Source organism: Musa acuminata, chromosome BXJ1-4, assembly GCF_036884655.1.
Source record: "Musa acuminata AAA Group cultivar baxijiao chromosome BXJ1-4, Cavendish_Baxijiao_AAA, whole genome shotgun sequence".
In the NCBI taxonomy this organism is placed as follows: Eukaryota; Viridiplantae; Streptophyta; class Magnoliopsida; order Zingiberales; family Musaceae; genus Musa; species Musa acuminata.
Genome location: NC_088330.1, coordinates 6,439,301 through 6,461,332, shown reverse-complemented (window position 1 = coordinate 6,461,332; position 22,032 = coordinate 6,439,301). Strand labels below are relative to the sequence as shown.

General features: G+C 35.5%; 2 protein-coding genes across 2 annotated transcripts; both read left to right on the top strand.

Moving 5' to 3' along the window:
* The first annotated feature begins 443 nt into the window (after positions 1-443).
* On the top strand, positions 444-1,637 carry LOC103980907 (uncharacterized). Its single transcript, XM_009397433.3, has one exon. It carries the CDS (start codon positions 789-791, stop codon positions 1,296-1,298), a length of 510 nt encoding a protein of 169 aa, XP_009395708.2. The 5' UTR covers positions 444-788; the 3' UTR covers positions 1,299-1,637.
* Positions 1,638-13,592: 11,955 nt separating this feature from the next.
* On the top strand, positions 13,593-21,749 carry LOC135644047 (phosphoenolpyruvate carboxylase 2). Its single transcript, XM_065161432.1, has 10 exons — positions 13,593-13,928; positions 14,685-15,076; positions 15,645-15,729; positions 16,626-16,848; positions 17,097-17,200; positions 17,309-17,396; positions 18,358-18,512; positions 18,741-19,739; positions 20,067-20,453; positions 21,297-21,749. The coding sequence occupies exons 1-10, from the start codon at positions 13,767-13,769 to the stop codon at positions 21,591-21,593; spliced, it is 2,892 nt and encodes a 963-aa protein (XP_065017504.1). The 5' UTR covers positions 13,593-13,766; the 3' UTR covers positions 21,594-21,749.
* The last annotated feature ends 283 nt before the right edge of the window (positions 21,750-22,032 follow it).

The window sequence follows — 22,032 nt, the reverse complement described above, 5'->3', positions numbered from 1 at the left end:
TATATATATATATATGGATGCAGTTTTTTAGTGTAATTGGGTGTGTTCTTGTGCAATCATCCAAAAAATCTCATAGAGTTGCTCTACTTAATTTATTGCTCTGTAACGGTTATTCAATCAATCTCCCTTTTGCTTAAATACTTTAAGATGTTCCTTGCATGATGATTACTGTTTCCCAGAGAGTTAACAATCTCCTCATTATCCAGGCCCAACCAGCTTAATTAATTCAGCACTTGTGTTTGTTCCAATTGCTATCCATGCATTGGACTAATGACATTTATGTCAAATGAACATGACAAATCCTACATCTTTATGATACATACATTATTCGAAGCCAAAACTCATTCTTATCAGGAGAACATGTCAAATCATATGATCGTGACAACCTTAATTGTAACTTTTTTTCCATTTAAATTAAAGAATATGTTGTTGTGGGATTGAGCTGTTCGTCATGGTGCAATGATTCGAGCCAGGCTTAGAACATGGCATTGAGAATATTTATCCAAGTTCCTCAAAATCACTGTCGCACACACCCCATTCCTCACCAAAAGCAAAAGAGAAAAAGGTAATCATCATGCCGTCATGTCTCACCAAAGCTCGCCCTCCCAGTTCTAATACCTGCAAAAGGAGGGGGCAAATATGGAGGGCATTCATTTCCCCTCTTTAAATATACCCTTTTCATATCCCTTCTTTCCCCCCTCCTCCGCTCCTCCTTTCCACCTGAAGAGAGTAATAGATTTGAATCAGGAAAGAACTATTATTAGAGAGAGAGAGAGAGAGAAAGAGACATGAAGGAGGCCATATGGTGTTGCATCTCCTGCATCCTGCCGTGCGGCGCGCTGGACGTGATCCGTATCGTGCACGCGAACGGGCGCGTCGAGGAGATCAGCGGCACCGTCAGCGCCGGTGAGATCATGCAGGCTTACCCCAAGCACGTAATCCGAAAGCCACCCTCACCGTCGTCGTCGGACGGCGCCGACATCCCCAAGGCCGTGGTGCTGCCTCCCACCGCCGAGCTGCAGAAGGGGAAGATATACTTCCTCGTACCGGTGACGTCCGCGGCGCCAGAGAAGGCCCGGTCGCAGACGCCCGGAACGAGGAGGAGGAAGAAGAAGAAAGAGGAAGCAGCGAATGTCGACGTGGCTGCGACGGACAAGACGAGGCTGCTTCTCAGCGACCAGTACTTGTCGGAGATCCTATCCGAGAAGGTGTCGACGCAGAGGGAGAGGCGGCGACGGAGAGTGGGAGTGTGGCGGCCACATCTGGAGAGCATCTCCGAGGTTTCCAATGATCTCTGAACACGGTCTTCCTTTTCCGTTTATCCTCTCTTCAAGCATCTCCTCCGCTTCTCCAAGAGATGGTAATATCGCTGTAAAGACATACACACACCACCTTTCTTGGCTTCCTACTCATATTTTCCGGTGTTGGATGATACGAGAGAGAGAGAGAGAGAGAGAGAGAGAGAGAGAGAGAGAGAAGAGTGTGCGAGAAGACCCCCACGTTTCCACTCCTCCTTTGTTCAGTATCTTCCGCAAGATATGAAAGGATCCAATCATTGCTAGTACAGCAGTAGCCTCAAACATTGTACAACTTCATGCAGAAGGAATTCCGCAAGAAATCGCCTTCCTATTCTCTGATGAAGATCTCAAAACTAATCCTTGATCTGAAAAGGCCATATGCTATATGCTTGCTAATCCCGAGTCCTCTAAAACCCTAACTTCTTTTTCTTATTTTTCATGCACTTTGTTTGATCTTACAAAAACCCTAACTTCAACATCTAACAGTTCCGAAAGACATGCTCGTGTACTTCCTCACTCGTTTTGTCCTCTGCAGCTATAAGTCAAGATAAGAAGCTCGGTGTTGTCCTTGAGGCAAAAGCTTCGGTAGGTCTAAACTAATCAAGTTGTATTAGCTTTGGCTATAACAATGTTGAGATTGATGCGTTGCGATTCGAAGGAAAAGAAAAGAAAAATGGAAGCTTGTGGATATCCTTCGATTCTGGTTCGTGTGTTGTCTACTCGTCCACATAAACATTTCCAACTCTCCCGTATAATTAGCGCTGTTCTACGTCACTGATAATGGCAGCTCAACAGATCAAATCATAGAGTTAAGATGCATCATGCTTTGAGATTCTTCCATGTAGACTCGAAAGACGCCTTGAGCCTTCAAATCATTCGTGATGATGACTCGCCCCTCAATTCTGTCACCATTTTTTTTTATTGGATTAATGCAGGGAGTCCTTTTCAACCTGACATGTCAATCTCAACATATTATCACCCATCTCTTTCAATTCTTGATTACTTGAAACTAATAATCTACAGTTCATCTTCACCTTTTTTTGTTCGGATCCCAAAAGAACAAAATTACTATGGTAGCAAAATAATACTTTGCATGCTTCTACTAACTTAATCTTTTCAGGCAAAGTGACTGATTAGTTCCATATCAAAGATGAGAAATAATCTGAATCCACCATCACTAACTTAAACTTAAATACTTTAATCAACAAATCAGTCACTTTACCTCCTATTCCTTGCATGTCTCTTCGCCATTGAACCTCAAATAATGGAGACTTTAATGCAAGCTAGCCCAATAATTCGATGCTTCATCACGTTGTCTACCTCCATGGGAGTCGCCATCAGGAGCTTTCTATGGTGGCCAAGCAAGTTAGGAAAGGCCAAGTGGGGTTATCCCTCGCTGGTGGAAGGCAGGAGGAACGGATGAGGGTAACCCAAAGGAAGGGAACTTTGCTGAGAATGGATACAAGGGCATGAGGCCACAATGGCACATGGGGAACCCCCTCGCAGCCTTACACCGTTAGTGTGCGTATGTGAGCCATGCTTTGGGTGGGGGTGTCCTAGAAGAAGGGTGGGAGGGACTCATCATTGGATGTGACTGTGCTGCTGTTGCAGTGCCCTTCGCGTGTGTTCCTTTGGGAACAATCCTCGATCGCCACATGCGCGTTCGGAACTGCTTTTGGGAGTTCGCTTTTGCGGGTTCGGATCTTTCAACAGGATGTTGGCAGATAGATCAATAGGGTGGAGTTGGGCTTTGTGGGTTCGGATCTTGCAACAAGATGGTAGCTTGCTCTAACCCCCTCGGTTTCGAAATTGATGATTCTGATTTTAATTTTAGATTTCTTAAAATATCCCTATAATTAGTTATTTATCGAACTATTGAAAGGGCATATTTATCATTTACCGGGGTATTTAATTATTTTAATTTTTCGATAGATTCGAAACCGAACCGAATCACCTCGACTATGGTTCGATTCGAAATCATCTAATTGTTGACCCGATTCAATTTAGGTTCGAACCGAATTGAGACCAAATCTAATGATAGGAAATTAATAGGGGTAGCTTGCTCTAACCCCCCTCGGTTTCTAAATTGATGATTCTGATTTTGATTTTAGATTTCTTAAAATATCCCTATAATTAGTTATACATCAAACTATTGAAAGGGCATATTTATTATTTTACAAGGGTATTTAATTATTTTAATTTTTTGATAGATTCATCAAATCACCTCGACTATGGTTCGATTCAAAATCGTCGAATTGTTGACTCGATTCGATTTAGGTTCGAATAGGATTGAGACCAAATCTAATGCTAGGAAATTAATAGGTTGGAATATAGCTTTTGAGAGTTCAGAACTTTCATCAAAAAAATTATTTCCAATGTATTTGTTAGAGCAATGACTGGTTTTCTTTCGATAGAATGAGCAGCAGCAAAAGAAAATGACTGAAGACCTCAAGAAAGTAAAAGGAAAAATGAGAGGGAGGGAGAGGATTGATATTTAAATTGCCAATCTATTTTTGAATAAAATCTTAAAAAATAACAATTATGTATATGGCCATAAATAAAGATCTTGTTTATCTCAAGAAGTAAAATTTGTAAACTTAGAACAACTTAAAATTATTGTTAGCTTGTATATCGTAAAACTTGCGTATCTCAAAAACTTGCTAGTTGCACTTTTTTTTTTTTTTTTGTTCATGACAAAGGGAAAAAAATTATGAGAATGATCATGTATAAAATAATGATTTGAAATCATGCATGTAATGATGATTTTATATTTTAAAAATAGATATGATGATGTCAAAATGATCAAAAGATCAAATCAGCCATTAAGTAGATTAAAAAAAAGGGCTAGAATTTAAATATACACAGTAAGTGATAAGATAGGAGAAGTGGGCCATTTGGTCCGGCCCAATTCCTTTCTAAAACGAGGAATAGAACCGATACGAGGGAGGGCAAAAAAAAAAAGAAACATAGGAATCTGATGCTCACAGAGAACAAAGTTCAGATGTCTTTATATTATTCTTGTCCTCCAATAACTCCTTTTTTTTTTTTTTTTCCGAACCATCATTATCATCATTCTCTTCGATTAATGAAGTTACATTGCCTTTATGAAAGGTTTAATTAAGTCGAAGCTAAATGAACCATACCAAAAGAAAAATAAATATTTGTCATGCTTTTAGTAGTACAATAATTCATTAGCACTCTCGAATTTAATGAGATAACTAACGTATTAATTTAATAACCCTAGTTCACGGGTCTAGATGTTCAAGCGTAAGTTAATAATATTACACACTTCAATTATGGTCAACTCAATTATCTTGAATTTCTTACTACTAAAAAGGAAAATATGATTATCATACTAATAGAAGCATGTAAGTATAGTTATTGTCATGATCCAATTTGATGTGATAAATTAAATTACACGATCAAAATACTTAAGTCTAAGTTAATAGTAATAGTTTGATCTCAACTCAATTCTCTCCTCATAAGGTTGAACGTCGGATAGTATGTCTGTCTTGATATCATATCATGCATTAGGATTCGGTTTGATAAGATAATTAATGAGTTCTCAGAAAGATGTTACACGAAACTGAGAGGCTGTAATAGCTAAAGTTGATAGCTTACGTGACCCAACACGAGAAGTAGAGATGCTAGACATCATTACGGTAGCTTAATAATAATGATGCATGGACTCCATCAGATATCATACTTACAGATCAAGCTATCTTATATTATGGCCTTTACAGGACTGCAACGAGTAGCCCAAGGTGGCATCTATTCGAAGCATTCACGAGCCATGTTCTCTAATGGCTCCCTCCGATTCCTCCCAACATTTCTTGGGAGGAAGATATGCGAGCGTTTACGGCATCAGATGCGGCTCGTCCCACGATGGATGAGGTTTGATAGGTTGGCGATGTCGAGGAGCACTTCAGGAGTCTCTTAAAGAAACATCTCTGTTGCCTCTTCGGAGTAGCCCAAGCAGTCTGGTTCAGATGATAGAACTGCTAGGATTCTAGCATCAACGGTGCCTTCTCTAAAAATAAAAATTTAAATTAAGATACATAGATGAATAATTAGTTTTTTCTTATATGAATGAGGATGAGAATATTTGTTGGACTATGATTGATTTTTTCTTGTTTAAAAAATTTATATTTTATCCTTTTTGACTAATATAAATATGTAATCTCGGATGAGTCCAAAACATTATAGATGGAAAGTACTTATTATTCCTTCTACTCCCAATAAGTGTGGTATTAGGGTTTGATTTAAAGAAGATTAGTAAGAGTATGTCGATTAAAAAAGACGAGAGGAGGAACTAGTAGAACGAGAAGGTGAAAAAAAAGAGAGAAGACAAACTTTGGAGTAAATATTTCTAATCAATTTCTTCCTATCTTCAGAGATGAAAATTATTGATTTTAGGTTACTAAAAATAAAATAAAATTTATTTTATAAGAATTATAAATTTTAATAAAAAATAATTTTATTAAGTATAATCTATCAAATCCCAATATTACTAAAGATCAAATATACAGAAAGATGTAAGAACTCTTTACGTGCTATAACAAAAAAATTGATAAGTTTATATTTTCTCAAATCAGGTCAGCATTAGCAACAACAAAAACTAAAAAATATTAAAAAAATATGTTTATAAGTACATATAAGGTAAAAACTTTAAAGCTTTAGATTCTTCGATGTGAATTCAAAACTCTTACGATAAAATATTCTAAATCTATCGTTTATTTTTTCTTAGAAGTCTTTTTTATTATGAATCAGTTGAGGTCTTACAGTAAAAACCTAGATGAATAAACAATAGTAAAAAAAGTTTATAGAGTTTATCTCAAATTTGATATAATGTTTACTACTATAAAAGAAGCTAAAGATACAAATATATCGTTTATTGATGAACTAATAAGGTGTGTTTAGTTTACGAGCAAAAATTGAATAGATCTTCAGATGAAACTTTAGAACATGAATGTTCAAGACTTTATGATCCTATAACTAAAAAACTGATCATATGTCGTGATGTTATTTTTAATAAAGAATAAGTTTAAAACTCTAAAATAGTTAAAATTTCAATAGTTATAGGAGAAGAAGTTGATAAGATACATGATATATTCCTTATTGTTTATACCTCATTCAAATTTTCGCATATTTTGAATTATTCTAATTTAGGTGATTCTTGTGATACTAAAATACTTCTAAAAAAAATTTGTAGTGTTTTAAGATATATCAATCTCATGATTTTGCATATTTTTCTTTGAAACATATTTGTTTTGAAGTTGTATATATGAATAACGAACTTAAAATTTAATGCTGATGCTCGAATTCCAAGTATCGATATTTTAAAAACTTTTTCTTTAGTTGCTAGAATTGATACAATTATAACAGTATTAGCATTGGTAGCTTAGCAAAAATTGATAAGTTTATCAATTTGATATCAAATCAGCCTTCTTGAATGGAAAGTTCTAAGAAGAGATTTATGTAAAGCAGTATGAATAATTTAAAATTAAAATGCTGAAAAATAATATATATATATATATGATAAAACATTATATAGTTTGAAATGAGCACCGAGGATACGGTATAGCAGAATTGACAAATATTTTCTTAATGTAATTCTTAAAAAAATTCAAGTGAATCAACTTTATATATATATAAGCCTAACGTATGAACATTCTTTTTGTTTATTTGTATATGGATAATATAATTTATATTAAAAAATCATGAGATATGCTTGTTGAATTTAAGAAAGAAAAATATGATGCCAAAATTTAAAATGATTGACCTAAGTCTTTTGGAATGAAAATTATTCAAGATGCAAATGAATTTTTTTGTACTAACAAAAATATAGTAAAGATTTGTTAAAATGATTTTATATAATAACTTGTAAGCCAGTGAATATTTTAATGAATACAAATGATAACGATAAATTTATGTTTGATGATGGATTTTAAAAAAATAGATAATAAACTTATGTTAGATGATGGAGTTTAAAACATAGATGAGAAATAGTATATAAGTCTTATTGAAGGATTATATATCTCATACATTTAAGGCTGCATATTTTATTTTATTTATTATCCAAATTTATGCATGATGGTGTCATGAGTACTGTTGACTGATGAGTCGATACGGTTGGTCCACCGTCGAAGGTGCAAGCTTTGCTAGGTGTCTCTTCCTAGCTGACGTGGGAAACTTGATGAGGTAAGACCATATATGTGTTGCTTAGTCGAAAAGATGTCAACCGGTGAGGACTCAGTTAGGGATGATCGGATAGGCGGACCGGGATCTTCTTGGTTGTAAGGTTCCTCCTCAGGGTTGGGTCGTCCTGGTGTCCTTGAGCAACCAACAATCTTGCATAATAGGTAGGCATCAAGGGTTGCCTGGTATGGCCCCTCTGATGGTTAAATCAGCGAAGAGGAAATGATAACAGTATAAGCTATATGACTTAGTATATAGAGAGGCCCCTCTCTTCGGCATGAGCTGATAGGTTCCTTGTTATACCTAATCCCTATGTCTTTAATAAGACTAGGTGAACCGCTTGATCATTTTCTGATCTTAACAAAGTATAACAATTATTATCGGTTATTGATGCGGGGTTGGTGACATAGAGCCATGCTTAGGTGTTAATCTTGGTGACATATGAGTTGGCATAAGGTAAAATCATCTCTATCGATGTGTAACCCTAGTAAGCATCATTTTGAAGCAATTAAAAAAATTCTTATATATATGAAAGGAACTCTCAATGATGATATTCGGCGGTTAAAAGATTTTAAGTTATATTTTTATATTGATAGTGATTAGGTTAGATAGAAAAATACTTTGAGATTTGGCTTAAGAGTGATTTTATGAACAAAAAAAAAAAGAATATGTTCCTATCTTAATCTCTAAGTATGTTATGATTATAAGTATAACATATCAAATAATATGGCTTCAAAGAATCCTAATAGATCTCTAAGAAAATCAAAATGAACCAACTAAAATCTATTATGATGATAAGTTTCACGGGTGCACTAAATACATGAGAGATTCAAATAAATTACTACAAACATTGAAGATAAACTTGCCAACATCTTAACAAAAACTCTAGCAAAAGAGAAGTTTTATTTTTTTTGAAAGAAACTTCAAGTTCCAACTATTTTGAATTAAAAGAGCATGTTAAAATTAATTCAAATGTTTAAGATTAGATATAATAAAAAATAAATATTAAGATTAAAATAAATAAATGAACGATTGGTTTTTGGGTACATGGATGAGGATGAGGAGATTAGTTGGGTTATGACTGAATTTTTTTTTGTTTAAAAAACTTGTACTTTATCCTTTTCATTAATACAAATACATATTTTTGAATAAATAAAAGTTACTATAAATTGAAAGTATTCCTTGTTCTTTCTATTATCTTCTCTTCTTTTTTCTTGAAGTTATGTAAGAAGCCAAAACTCTTCTAGGATGACAAAAAATATGAGCTTCCATGATATAATTCTATATTTTGATTTATAGAGTGACATAGTTAAATTAAATATCAGTTCAGTTTGATGATTTGACATTATTCATTTCTGGAGTAGACATTGCATATTTAGAACTTATACAAAGAAGAAGAAAATATTTTTTTGATGTATTTAAGAAGTCAGGCTTACGTAACATCATTTTTGTGATCGTCCATCTAACGAGGGAACATGCTATATTAAATTAACATGATATATTCAATAGATTCTTTATAATGTCGGGTAGTTGTCGTGATATGTCTAGTAATTAGATTTCTTCAAGATTCCATATATCGAATCTGATCGATCAAACATAACGTAATGGCATATCACAGAGAAAGCTAAAGAAAAGACTTCATCCATCCCATATATATCCACAGTATATACTCTATTCCCAGTCTCAGATCTCATGCTTGGAGTCGAAGCAGATGGATGCTATGCTGTCTGCCACTCTCAACAGCTGTTTCGGTGTCGATCCTACCAATGCACTCTCACCGTACTCGACATGTGTTCAAAGATCTTTTAATCTGTCCTCCGTCCAAGAAGTAATTCCAGTCTTCATGCCAATCGCTTTCGAGGCTACCGGAAGCCCACCCTCCATTAACGTCGGTGTCGATGGATGGATGCTTCCGTTCTCCGGTCTTCGTGGAACAGTGGAAACAGTCATACCTCCTTTCTGTGTTCGACTGCCGTTAAGAATCTCTCATCAGTTTATGAATGTTTACGGAAGACTATTGCAGTTCACAATAATATATCAATTCAGAAAGTGTTATGCCAATCATGTAGCCAGTGCTTCTCCATAATTGCATGCATCCAGTAATAGCATGTCCCTGACTAGCGAAGAGGAGGGAACAGTAACCTCATCTCAGATGATGAACTCGTCAAGAAAACACGCATCAGTCTTCCTTGTTTTCTTTCTTGGCTTCCTTTTGAGAAAAAGAGTCATGGAGTTGAATTCTTGATGCTGGCAAATAAAATAGGAGGCAGGTTTGATCTATGTTTTGGATCCCACTGAGTGGAGTAAAGAACACGTTTGAAGGATCATATTCTCCGCCATGACCAAGTTTCAGTAGTTGACTTTAGTAGATTCTAGTTTAGAGGTATTTTCCCTCATAAATACATATTTTTTATATTCAGATTCATCACGAAAACATCGTTTTCAATTTAGAGATAATCGTTGAAATCGATGATGAATTTGAGTTTAGGTCAACATAAATTAGGTTGAACATCTATTTTAAGTGATTGAATTTGATAGAAGATAAGATTTCTCCAACTATGAGGAAATCTCTCTATTTTATTAAGGGAAATCTTTTCTCCTAATATGTATAAATAGGAAAGGGAACATGTTAATGTATTGAAGTATTTTTATTTCTTCAATAAAATTTCTTCAATAATTATTCTTATCTTCTATTTTTTTCATCAGAATTGTTATGCAGTTGACTTAAGTACACCAAAATCGTATTTTTATATTCAAACTCGAACACCTATTTCTCTATCCAAATTCACAAAATTATCATGGATTAAACAAATCAAATAAAATTCCATCCTCTAAATTGATGTGGTCATGGAAAAAAAATTAGGTCCAATATGAACTCAAAAAATGGATCATCAAAATAATAATTAAATAATCAAACCAAAAAGAAGAAAAAAAATATATTAATTGGAAATCTTGTTTGGTCTAAATTGAACATTTATGAGTAGCATCACAACAAGATTTCTTGGGACGTCACACAGCATGCGGTGTGGAAGTCTCAGCCGACGAAGCTGAAGTCTTTCATGCTTCCTTGGATTTTTCTTGGAGCGATGGGGACGACAGCTCATGCAATAAAGTCTAACGAAGGTGAAGACCTTCGAAACCTTTATTCCCACCACCCCAACAACGATAAAGAAAAGGAATGATCGCTAATATTATATGTATATATAAGCTTGATAACGTTCAAAAGCCCAAATTTGTATTATTGTATTGGGAAGCACAAATGTATGATAAGTTATCAAAGTCCACGTATAAAATCCCACACCATTATTTTATTCCTCGATAAGTGATTCGATACTTTGTGATCAAGGCATCTAATCTTGCTCGACTACATACAAATCAAAATTGTATTTGTTAGGAGAGAAGAAGACATTGAAACCAAAAGAAAATATCTAATGACCAACACTTCTATCCTTTTACATAATTTTTTTATTTTTTTGAGAAAATCCTACGAGAACTCGGGATGATATATTTTTTTTTCCTATCGTTAAATCTTTAATATAAATAATAAAATCATAATTATCAATATTTCTTTTGATATGTGAATTTTTTATTCTCCAAATAATATCACCTTATATTATATACTTAGATAACAAAACTTCTTTCAATACTTTATTTTTTTTTGTTTTTGTCCACTAAGTAGCATTGTTCTATGAGTAATTTAGTTTCTTACCCATTTTCTCTTCACATTTCTTTTTTATATATTAACACAGTATAAAAAATAATATTTTTAATTTTTCTTATCTATTTAGCTATACTCTTTGTATCGAGTTAACTACTTAGACTTCGCTATGTCTCGTACTCTTAGACTAAAAATATTATCTAAGATGATCCCTCTACGATGTATACAACATCACAAGCCATGCTTCTTGTCGCTTTTTTCTCTCTCTCTCTCTCTATCTATCTGTTCGTACATATTCTGTAGAAAGAAGATAAGATTGAAAATATTTAAATGCGAGGAAGGGCATTAAATAAAGAATGGCATTAAATAAAGGTTGAGTTGCACTCTTCAGATGAAACGCAAACGAACCATTCACAAAAGAGAGACCTAAAAGAGGTCTCATCGAGTAGGGATCCACCATCTAACCTTTAGTGAGGGTGGGAATAATTACAAGCTGGAAAGCCCATCAACAACAGTGCGAAGAAAACGGAATATGCTATTTTTTTGTGCCTTTGTTTTCTTTTTTTTTCTTTCTTTAATCTGTTCTTTGTGGCCATTCAAATCAATCAACTATTTTGGTCCGGCATCCTACTATTGATGCAACTTTCACTAAATAGGGGTTTTACGTATCCATCCTTCCATTAATGTTCATATCTTATGCGTCACTCTCGTTAGCATCCATCAAATAAATCTAAGTTAACTGTTTTACTAAAAATATTAAATACCTAAAATTCTCATTATTCTTTACCTATTACTTGATTCTAAGTTTAAATTTAGAGGGATGAATATAGAAGTTACTAATTTGAAATTATTTAGCATTTTTAAATTACATTGATAATAGTTGATTTTTTGAATGGCATGAAAATCAATAATAATACTATTGTGCTTTTATAAAATTTTGAGTTTGGTAATTATATATATAACTAATTTTAAAGGTGTATGTTAATGTATTTTTTATATAAAAAATATTTTGTATATAATAAATAACTTAGGATTGGTCATCGATATCAATAAAATACTCTTCTTTTTATTTTAATTTTAAAAAATAAAATATATTAGGTGATTTTTCTATAAAATACTCATATTTCGTATATTTCTCAAACATTATCCTTATTTTAGTTTTTACAAATAATACTCATAATTTAAAAACTCCAAACTATCGTCCCCTACCCCTCCATTGTCACTTTTATCATCCTACATTGCTCATCGTCCATCAGCCTTCTACCGTAAGGCTCCATCACTAATGGAGAAGAGTATTAAAAGAATGGAAGAGAACAAGGAATAAAGAGAATGGGAGAAGAGGAGACGAGGGACAAGGGGAGAGAGAGGTGATGAGGAAGAAGGGGAAAGGAGGAGGAAGAGCGAGCTGACGATGACGATTGCGATTGAAGAAAGGGAGGAGAAGAGGTGACTAGTTTAAAAAGCTTTTGAATTAGATCCGTAATTTGGTAAAACCAGAATAAGAGATACTATTCTCCAAAAAAAATATAGTATTTTTTAACGAAATTGTCCAAATATATATGGGTGATTGTCTGAGAAAATATTTTCTTTTTGAGTTTTTATTAGATGATACCCTTTTTTTTTCATAATTTTCAAATAGCCAATCCTATTTCTAATATTTCAAGTATACCCCTTAAAAGCTGCCTTTTTTTTCTTTTCTAAATCTAAATTTTTTTCGCTAATTATTCATAGTGTTTTAATGGGCTAGCTTTTGTCCATAAAATATTGCATAATATTTTAAAAATACTGTATAGTGTTTTTGTATGAAAAATATTATATAGTATTTTTGTTTCATCTTTTTAGAATAAAAATACTATGAAGTGTTTTAAACTAGTCTTAGGATAAAAACACTATATAGGATTTTTGAACTAAATATTGATGTCAAAGTATTTTTAAAACAATAACACTATGAACAATTGGCCAAAAAACTTTTTGAATTTAAGAAAAAAATACATGACAATTTTTGGGGATATTTTTAAGATTTTTAAAATATGGAGTGATTGTTTGGAAATTATAAAAAGGGATATCATCTAAAAAAAATAAAAAAGATATTTTCCCTGACAGTATTTCAATATATTTTGATATAATAAATAGTTTAGGGTTGATCATCAATTATAATAAAACTCTTTTTCTCCCTTTTTCTTATTTTTTTGTTTCTAAAAACAAAATGTACATTGATATAATAAATAATTTATGGTTGAGCAACAATCCTAACAAAATTCTCTTCTCCTTCTTTCTTATTTTGTTTGTTTTTATAAACATGTTTTTATTCTGTTTATAAACGGTTTTAAACACCAAAAACTCAACGGATCTGAAGTGGTATATTCGTCACCGTCAAACGCACTCGAAACAGTTTCGTAGCCTCTATAAATAGCCCACTGCGGTCTTCAGCTTTACTCACCCCTCTGAGGTCTGATCTCTCTCCTCTTCGATCTTCCCTGCTTCCCTCTTTTGTCCTCCGGAGTCTGAGACTAGGGTTTTGGGGTTTTGGCACCGGCGGATCGCGACCGGGGGGCGGTGTTCTGCCGAACGGCGGGCCTTTCTAGTGAACAGTGAGTTGAGGGGGTAGGGAGATGACTCGGTTGGAGAAGACGGCGTCGATCGATGCCCAGTTGAGGCTTCTGGCGCCGGGGAAGGTGTCCGAGGATGATAAGTTGGTCGAGTACGACGCCCTTCTTTTAGATCGGTTCCTCGACATCCTCCAGGATTTGCACGGGGAAGATCTCAGAGAAATGGTAATTGAACGGCACGTTCGCTCAGTTTCGTGGAAATTTGAGTTTTCAGTGCTTTTGTTTCTTCTTAATGAACTAATATAAAAGAGGTTTTCTCTATGTTTATGTGCATGTATATATGCATATGCGCAAAGGCCCTCCACTGGGGGATCGACCCCCGTCCATGCCAATAGGTACGATATTACCTGAATAGGGGCAAGGAACTGTTTCTTGGATCACATCCTTCGAGAATGTGCGGAATGTCTTGTGCTTAGGAGTGTCCTTCATGTTGGAAGTGGACCTCTTAGTTTTCTTTTGTTTTGTTTTAATTTGAAGTTCAGATGAACGATAGGTGGAAGAATATTTGATGAATGATATTTTAGTTTCATCTATGATTATTTTCTTGAATTTTATTTTCGTTAATATCAATGTTTTAGATTGATTCATGAGTTGTTTAAGACTATAAGAACATTGGCAAATTGCTAAAGTAAGTATCAGGCTGTTGGACCTGGTGGACCCCTAGATCGATCATTTGAAAACAACATCTGTGGATGTCTTTGACATTTAAGTAATTGTTCGTAATTAAAGATACAGAGCTGCTGGATTTGATCTTTCCCCAAAGTTGATGTGTTTTAAAGATAATTACTGTTGGTCTTCAATTATTGGATTTGTTTCATTTTAACATCTTTTTGGAATGAGATGTCTTGGTGATAACTGATAGAGGAGACAGGTCAGAAATCTTTAGAAGGCATAGGTTAATATAAAGTTGTGTATTATCAGGTTCAAGAATGCTATGAACATTCTGCTGAGTATGAACGGAAGCATGACCCCAGGAAACTTGAGGAGCTGGGTAATGAACTGACAAGTCTGGATCCTGGCGATTTAATCGTTGTTACCAAATCATTCTCGCACATGCTTAACTTAGCCAACTTGGCTGAGGAGGTGCAGATTGCCTATCGCAGAAGAATCAAACTAAAGAAGGGTGATTTTGCTGATGAGAACTCTGCAACTACTGAATCAGACATTGAAGAGACCCTAAAGCGTCTAGTAGCGCAGTTAAAGAAGTCCCCAGAAGAGGTCTTTGATGCTCTCAAGAACCAGACGGTTGATCTTGTTTTGACTGCACATCCAACTCAGTCAGTCAGAAGGTCCCTGCTTCAGAAGCATGCAAGGTATGTTGGAACCTTAAAACGATGCCTTGGGGTCAGAGGTTAATAGTTTTTTGTTGCATACATTTTGGGTCCATGCCTATTACTTGACCTGGTTTTACATGCAGGCTTCACTTGGTCGCAGTTTCCTATATCTCGATATATGGGCATGCTAAATCTGTTTTCCTATGCTTATTTGATTTTTTTTCTCTTGATTACTAATTATTTGTTGAACCTGTCCACACATGATAGTATATTTTCACATGGTAGTTCTTGATTAATGTGAATAAGATTGCTCTTTGGTTGACTAGAAATTCATATAGTGATGGTGTCTTGTATTTGAACTCTGGAAAAGGAAGCAGGTCTTGATATGAATTTACATCTATTATTCCTGTCTTGTTCTGCCAATGTTTCTTTGTTATGAATACATGTAAATGTATAGTTCCTAAGGTTAATGGTTCTCTCCCATGTACTGCATAGTTTGTTTATGCCTCCTCCATACTGTACTTAATTAAGTGGCACTTAAAACACAGTTGGGATGTGGGACCATGATAAATGTGCTGTAGAATTTATTCCTTTGTTGTGTATTCAGGATAAGAAACTGTCTGACGCAGTTGACTGCCAAGGATATCACTCCTGATGACAAGCAGGAGCTTGATGAGGCTCTTCAGAGAGAGGTAATTTTATGATCGTAGGCAATTAATTTCATCCATATTCTCCTTACTTTAGTTGTCAGGAGAAATTTTCTCATTTTTTATTAAGAAACTTGCTAAATAGTACTGGTTTATCTGTGAACTGTTAATGGAGAGATGGGTTAGTCCTAGAATGTTAAAGTAATTTTGGTTAAATTATGTCGGAGTACCAAATAAGATGTAAACAAAAAAATATGGTGAAATTTTGTCTAGATTCTTTGAGAAGCTTTTTTTTCAGCCCTACTTACACCTTTGCCTGCCTCTATGTGATGACTGAAAATGACACATGTTCTGAATGTGCTTATGTTGTTGTCCTACTTTGATCTATTTTTTGCCAAAAAGAAATAGCATATTGATGAAAGTCATTGTCAATAACAGCAGTAAAATCTTGCTATGATGGCCTTCATGGGACTGTATCAAATTTTAAAATTTTGACGATTATAATTTTTTTTCAACTCAATTGTATTATTCAGTAACCTTATGATGGTATTTTGTTGTCCTAAATGTATGTTCTGAACTGATCATTAATTTCTGCACCACACAGACAATCATGCATCCCAGCATCTATTAGTCTGTTGCTACTAGTTTATATACCTTTAGATTCTGATGATTCTTGTGCATAAAAATTTACATATTACATAGAAATCCACCTTGGTTGAAGATTTTGCAGTTGAATTGATTCTATTCTCTTGAACAAGAACCACTTGAAATGGAGGAAGGGATTATATTTGAAAGATTATGCAAATGCTATGGACATAGGCGACTTCTGTGGTCACTATATCTGAAATTGTTACGCTTGCTTCTCTTGCATAAACCTCGAGTAAGTCTGCACTACTTATTATCCTTAATGACTATGCTTTATTTATTTTTCTTTATTGCAGATTCAAGCCGCCTTTAGGACTGATGAGATCCGAAGAACTCCTCCCACTCCTCAAGATGAAATGAGGGCTGGAATGAGCTATTTTCATGAAACAATATGGAAGGGTGTTCCTAAGTTCTTAAGGCGGGTGGATACAGCACTTAAAAACATAGGAATAGATGAGCGTGTACCCTATAATGCTCCTTTGATTCAGTTTTCTTCATGGATGGGTGGGGATCGTGATGGTATGACACAGCCATTAATTTATGCTCAACTTCTAGTCTTCTTTTTTTGCCTTAAGATTTCTTTATTGAAATTTAAAATTTGAGCCAGTATAGTATTTAACAGCAAATAATGCTTTTCTCAAAGAATGGAGATAATTAAACAACAGTGATTGAGTGATATTTTTGCTGACATCAATAGAAGTAATGACACATAATCTATGCCTAGACCATGCTTTGTCAATCTAAGACGTGATGGTTATGTTACATAGGAAATCCCAGAGTTACACCGGAGGTTACAAGGGATGTGTGCTTGTTGGCTAGAATGATGGCTGCAAACTTGTACTATTCCCAGATAGAGGATCTCATGTTTGAGGTAATATGATGTTCAGCCAATCATTTTTGTCTGGATCTCTATAAATATCTGTGACATCACTAGGAATTTGATTTTTGAGTTTTGGTTCCCGAAATCATATTTTCACAGTTGTCTATGTGGCGCTGCAATGATGAACTCCGAGTACGTGCAGATCAACTACATCGCTCCTCGAAGAAAGATGCAAAACACTACATAGGTATTGTAGAATGCATTTTTCTACATGAGACTTTTTCATCAACTGCATATAAATTAGTTACATTGCTCGTCAAAGAAGGATGCAAAACAGTATATAAGTATGGTAATATGCATTTTTCTATGCATATCTTTATCAACTGTGCATAAATCAGTTTGATCTGGAATTATCTTTTTCTTTTTTATGGTGTCAATCTCTTCTCTTTCAGAAATTATCAGAAAATATAACCTTTTTATTCTTGAAACAAATTTAAGTTGAAATTATACAGTTGCAAAGATTTAAAACATATAGTTAGTGCTCCAATGCTTCCTTTATCAAAGTACTTTTCCTTGTCATTTTGTCATTCATTTCATCCACACATGATCATCAACATCTAAACTATCTTGTATCCTCCTTTGTCCTGTAAGAATAAGTTGTGCAACATCCTTTTTACTTATATTACATTACCACATTTTCGGAGCTGGATGACCCCGACTGGATTAAACAGTTAATTGTTAACCTGTCGAATTTATTGGGCCAGGTAAAGTTAGTGAAATCCCAAGGTTGAACAAAGAATTCTAAAATGAAAATGTCATTGAAATGGATGGTTCAATTGCATTAACACCATCAAGCTGAAGTTTGACCATAATTCAGCCAAATAATTTCTTACTGTTGCTATATGTCTTCCTACAAAAGAAAAAAAGATGTCATATGTCCCCTTTTTCCTTCATCCTCTTCTTGTTCATAAGGTTCTTATTTCTCTTGAAGCTGAAGTGGTTATATATTTTTTATTCTAAAAGCAAAGATATGAACGTGCACTCAAATCCTATAAGAGATTGGTTCCTCTTTTTTTTTTTTTTCATGTAGTAAGCAGTTTACATACTTTTTAATTTTTTCCATCCCCCAACCAAATGTTTTCTACCAGACCTAACATCTTTATCTATATTGATTGTTTTTGGGTTTGTTATCAATGTTCTGAATGCAGAATTTTGGAAAAAAGTCCCTCCAAGTGAACCTTATCGTGTTGTGCTAAGCGATGTCAGGGACAAGCTATACAACACACGGGAGCGTTCTCGCCATTTACTGTCTAATGGATATTCTGACATTCCTGAAGAAGCAACTTTCACCAATGTTGACCAGGTACATTGATAAGTTATAATGAAGTCTTGTGAAATTTCTCCTTTTTTTTTCTATTTCTCACTTATGGAAGCCAATGAGATGAAACTAGATCTTGTTGGGCAAAATTATCGTTCAACATTTTTTTCTTAAATGTTTTGCTCTTGCCTTTTTTTATATCTGATTATGTTGGCATTCACACAAATGACTATGACACTATCTTTTTTCATGATTGATGCCTGTCTCTTGCAGTTTCTGGAGCCTCTTGAGCTCTGTTACAGATCGCTCTGTGATTGTGGTGATAGGCCCATTGCTGATGGAAGCCTCCTTGATTTCTTGCGCCAAGTGTCAACCTTTGGCCTGTCTCTTGTGAGGCTTGATATCAGGCAAGAGTCTGACAGGCACACTGATGTTATTGATGCAATCACCAAGCACCTGGGAATTGGGTCGTATCGTGAATGGTCTGAGGAACAACGTCAGGAATGGCTGTTGTCTGAACTTAATGGAAAACGCCCTTTATTTGGTCCTGACCTACCCAAGACCGATGAAATTGCTGATGTTTTAGACACATTCCATGTTATAGCCGAACTTCCTCCGGACAATTTTGGGGCTTATATCATTTCAATGGCAACAACACCATCAGATGTTCTTGCCGTTGAGCTGTTGCAGCGTGAATGCCATGTGAAGAAGTCATTGAGAGTAGTGCCACTGTTTGAGAAACTTGCAGATCTTGATGCAGCTCCTGCAGCTGTAGCCCGACTTTTTTCAATTGAATGGTACAGGAATAGGATTGATGGTAAACAGGAAGTTATGATTGGGTATTCAGATTCTGGAAAGGATGCCGGGCGTCTTTCTGCAGCGTGGCAGTTATATAAAGCTCAAGAGGAACTTGTAAAGGTAGCTAAGCAATATGGAGTGAAATTAACAATGTTTCATGGGCGAGGGGGAACTGTTGGAAGAGGAGGCGGTCCTACTCATCTTGCTATATTGTCTCAGCCACCAGACACGATACATGGATCCCTCCGAGTTACAGTTCAAGGTGAAGTAATAGAGCAGTGTTTTGGGGAGGAACATTTATGCTTCAGAACTCTTCAACGTTTCACAGCTGCTACACTTGAGCATGGAATGCGTCCCCCCATTTCTCCAAAACCAGAATGGCGTGCTTTGATGGATGAGATGGCTATTGTGGCTACAGAGGAGTATCGATCAATTGTCTTCCAAGAACCACGTTTTGTCGAGTATTTCCGACTGGTAAGTGATGTGGTTCTTGTTTCCTACTGCATTTCAGAGTCAATTTCCCTAGGTCACTAGTTTATATACTTAATACTTGGTTGAAGATGATGTACATATTTGAATGAGTACCAACAGTCCTTACATTACTTTTGTCTGTGAAGTCAAAGTTTTATCGGTTTTATTTTGACTTGCGGATCTACATGTTTGTTTATATGGTACATACTTTTAACTGTAGATACACTCTGGTGTCTTTCCGCCCTTTTGCTTATTCAGTTCCTTTGTTCCTCTGATACATGATTCATCAAATGTGGAAAAGAAAACATAATGACTTTTTTGTTACTGCAGGCGACACCTGAGCTGGAGTATGGTAGAATGAACATTGGCAGCAGACCTTCAAAAAGAAAGCCCAGCGGAGGCATTGAATCACTGCGTGCAATCCCATGGATTTTTGCATGGACACAGACACGGTTTCACCTTCCTGTGTGGCTTGGATTTGGTGCGGCATTCAAGCATGTGTTGCAGAAGGATATCAGGAATGTTCACATTTTACAGGAGATGTACAATGAATGGCCATTTTTCAGGGTCACAATCGATTTGGTGGAGATGGTCTTTGCTAAAGGAGATCCTGGAATAGCTGCATTGTATGATAAACTTCTAGTGTCTGAGGATTTGTGGAGCTTTGGGGGGCGACTCAGAGCCAACTATGAAGAAACAAAGCGTCTTCTTCTTCAGGTTAGTTCTTTTCATCATGCATACTTTGATCTTCAAATGATAATCTGGGTTATCTGTTCTGGTTCAATTATGGTATCCTATTCTGTCTATTGCATCTCTGACTGCTAGGCCTATTTGCTGAAAATATAACCATCAATCATGAAGTTTACCTTTCATCAAATTGGTGCATATCCAAATTTAGGCTGGTTTGCGATCTTGGTCATGCTATTACCGGTTGTGTTTAATAGTTTGTTTCTGTTTGGTGCCTAAAGATCAGCCAACTTCTTTAGATGACTGAATGATTTCTTTGCATGGCTGGCTGTGGATCTTTTGCCCCTTTAAAATGGACGATGGAGAGATCTGTAAATCTGATCCTTATACTCTGCCAACCTGTTGCAACCCATTGTCATGGACTCTATACAAGTGGACTAGTTTATTACATCTTGAATTTGATCCATAAGTTGTATTCTTTTAGTCATTTTCTGAATCCATTTAATCTATTTTATACTCGGGTTGCCTTCTGTCACAGAGCCTCATGTGAGGCACCGAGTATATGTACAAAATCCCCATCTTTAAGTATATGCATAGAGAGTGAAAACACAACCTAGAAAGGTGCAAATTTGATTCTTTAATGTAAGGTTTTATATGGTCGTCCACTTCCGATTTCATCAGTACCGATCTGACCGATATCATCAGTACCGATGCTTAGTTGGGTTAGTAAATATCATTGGTACATACATATTGGTATTTGAATCCTTGCGTCCATGTTCCTATAGCCTTGTGCATTCTTGATTCAAGCTCTGTCACTACCAACCAATGATGATTGCATACTGGTAACCACCACAAATCCACACATTTTTGCAGGTCGCTGGTCACAAAGATCTTCTTGAAGGGGATCCATACTTGAAGCAGCGGCTGCTGCTGCGTGATGCTTACATTACAACCCTTAATGTTTGCCAAGCCTACACACTGAAGCGGATTAGAGACCCGAGCTACCATGTCAATGTGAGACCCCATCTGTCGAGGGAGATATCAGAGTCCACCAAACCAGCAGCAGAATTGGTGAAGCTGAACCCAACAAGCGAGTATGCCCCTGGGCTGGAGGACACCCTCATCTTGACGATGAAGGGTATCGCTGCCGGCATGCAGAACACTGGCTGAACTATATGTACATCTGTACGAGTGTTTCTTCTAAGGGCATGTAGTAAGTAGGCTTGTCTGTCGTCGTCGTATGTATGTAGACAGTAAAATTGCCTTGGTCTTAATAAAGGGAACAGACTTGTGCCCAAGATATAAAAGCATGATATTTGAGTCATAGATCAACAATTCTGCTGTTTCTAAAGCTTCAAACCATAATAATAAAATCCTTTGAATAGAAGTTGATCCTAAATTATAACATCAGCCTTTCAATCATTTTACTACATTCATAGGATGAGATGAACCATCAAAAGAAAGAAAAAAAAAGGTTATGGTAGTCCGAAACAAGAGTCATGATCAAAGGAAAAAAGCAGAGACTAGGGGAAAAGGCGGGCGACATGGCAGGGTGACCTTTCCAACCAAATCGCTTGCAACTTTAAGTGATGGGAAGGCTTTTGCAACA

Coding starts and splice junctions, on each gene's coding strand:
- LOC103980907 (XM_009397433.3), top strand. CDS start 789: ATGAAGGAGGCCATATGGTGTTGCATCTCCTGCATCCTGCCGTGCGGC.
- LOC135644047 (XM_065161432.1), top strand. CDS start 13,767: ATGACTCGGTTGGAGAAGACGGCGTCGATCGATGCCCAGTTGAGGCTT. Junction 15,077..15,644: donor CTGCTTCAGAAGCATGCAAG/GTATGTTGGAAC, acceptor TTGTGTATTCAG/GATAAGAAACTGTCTGACGC. Junction 19,740..20,066: donor TTGTCGAGTATTTCCGACTG/GTAAGTGATGTG, acceptor TTGTTACTGCAG/GCGACACCTGAGCTGGAGTA.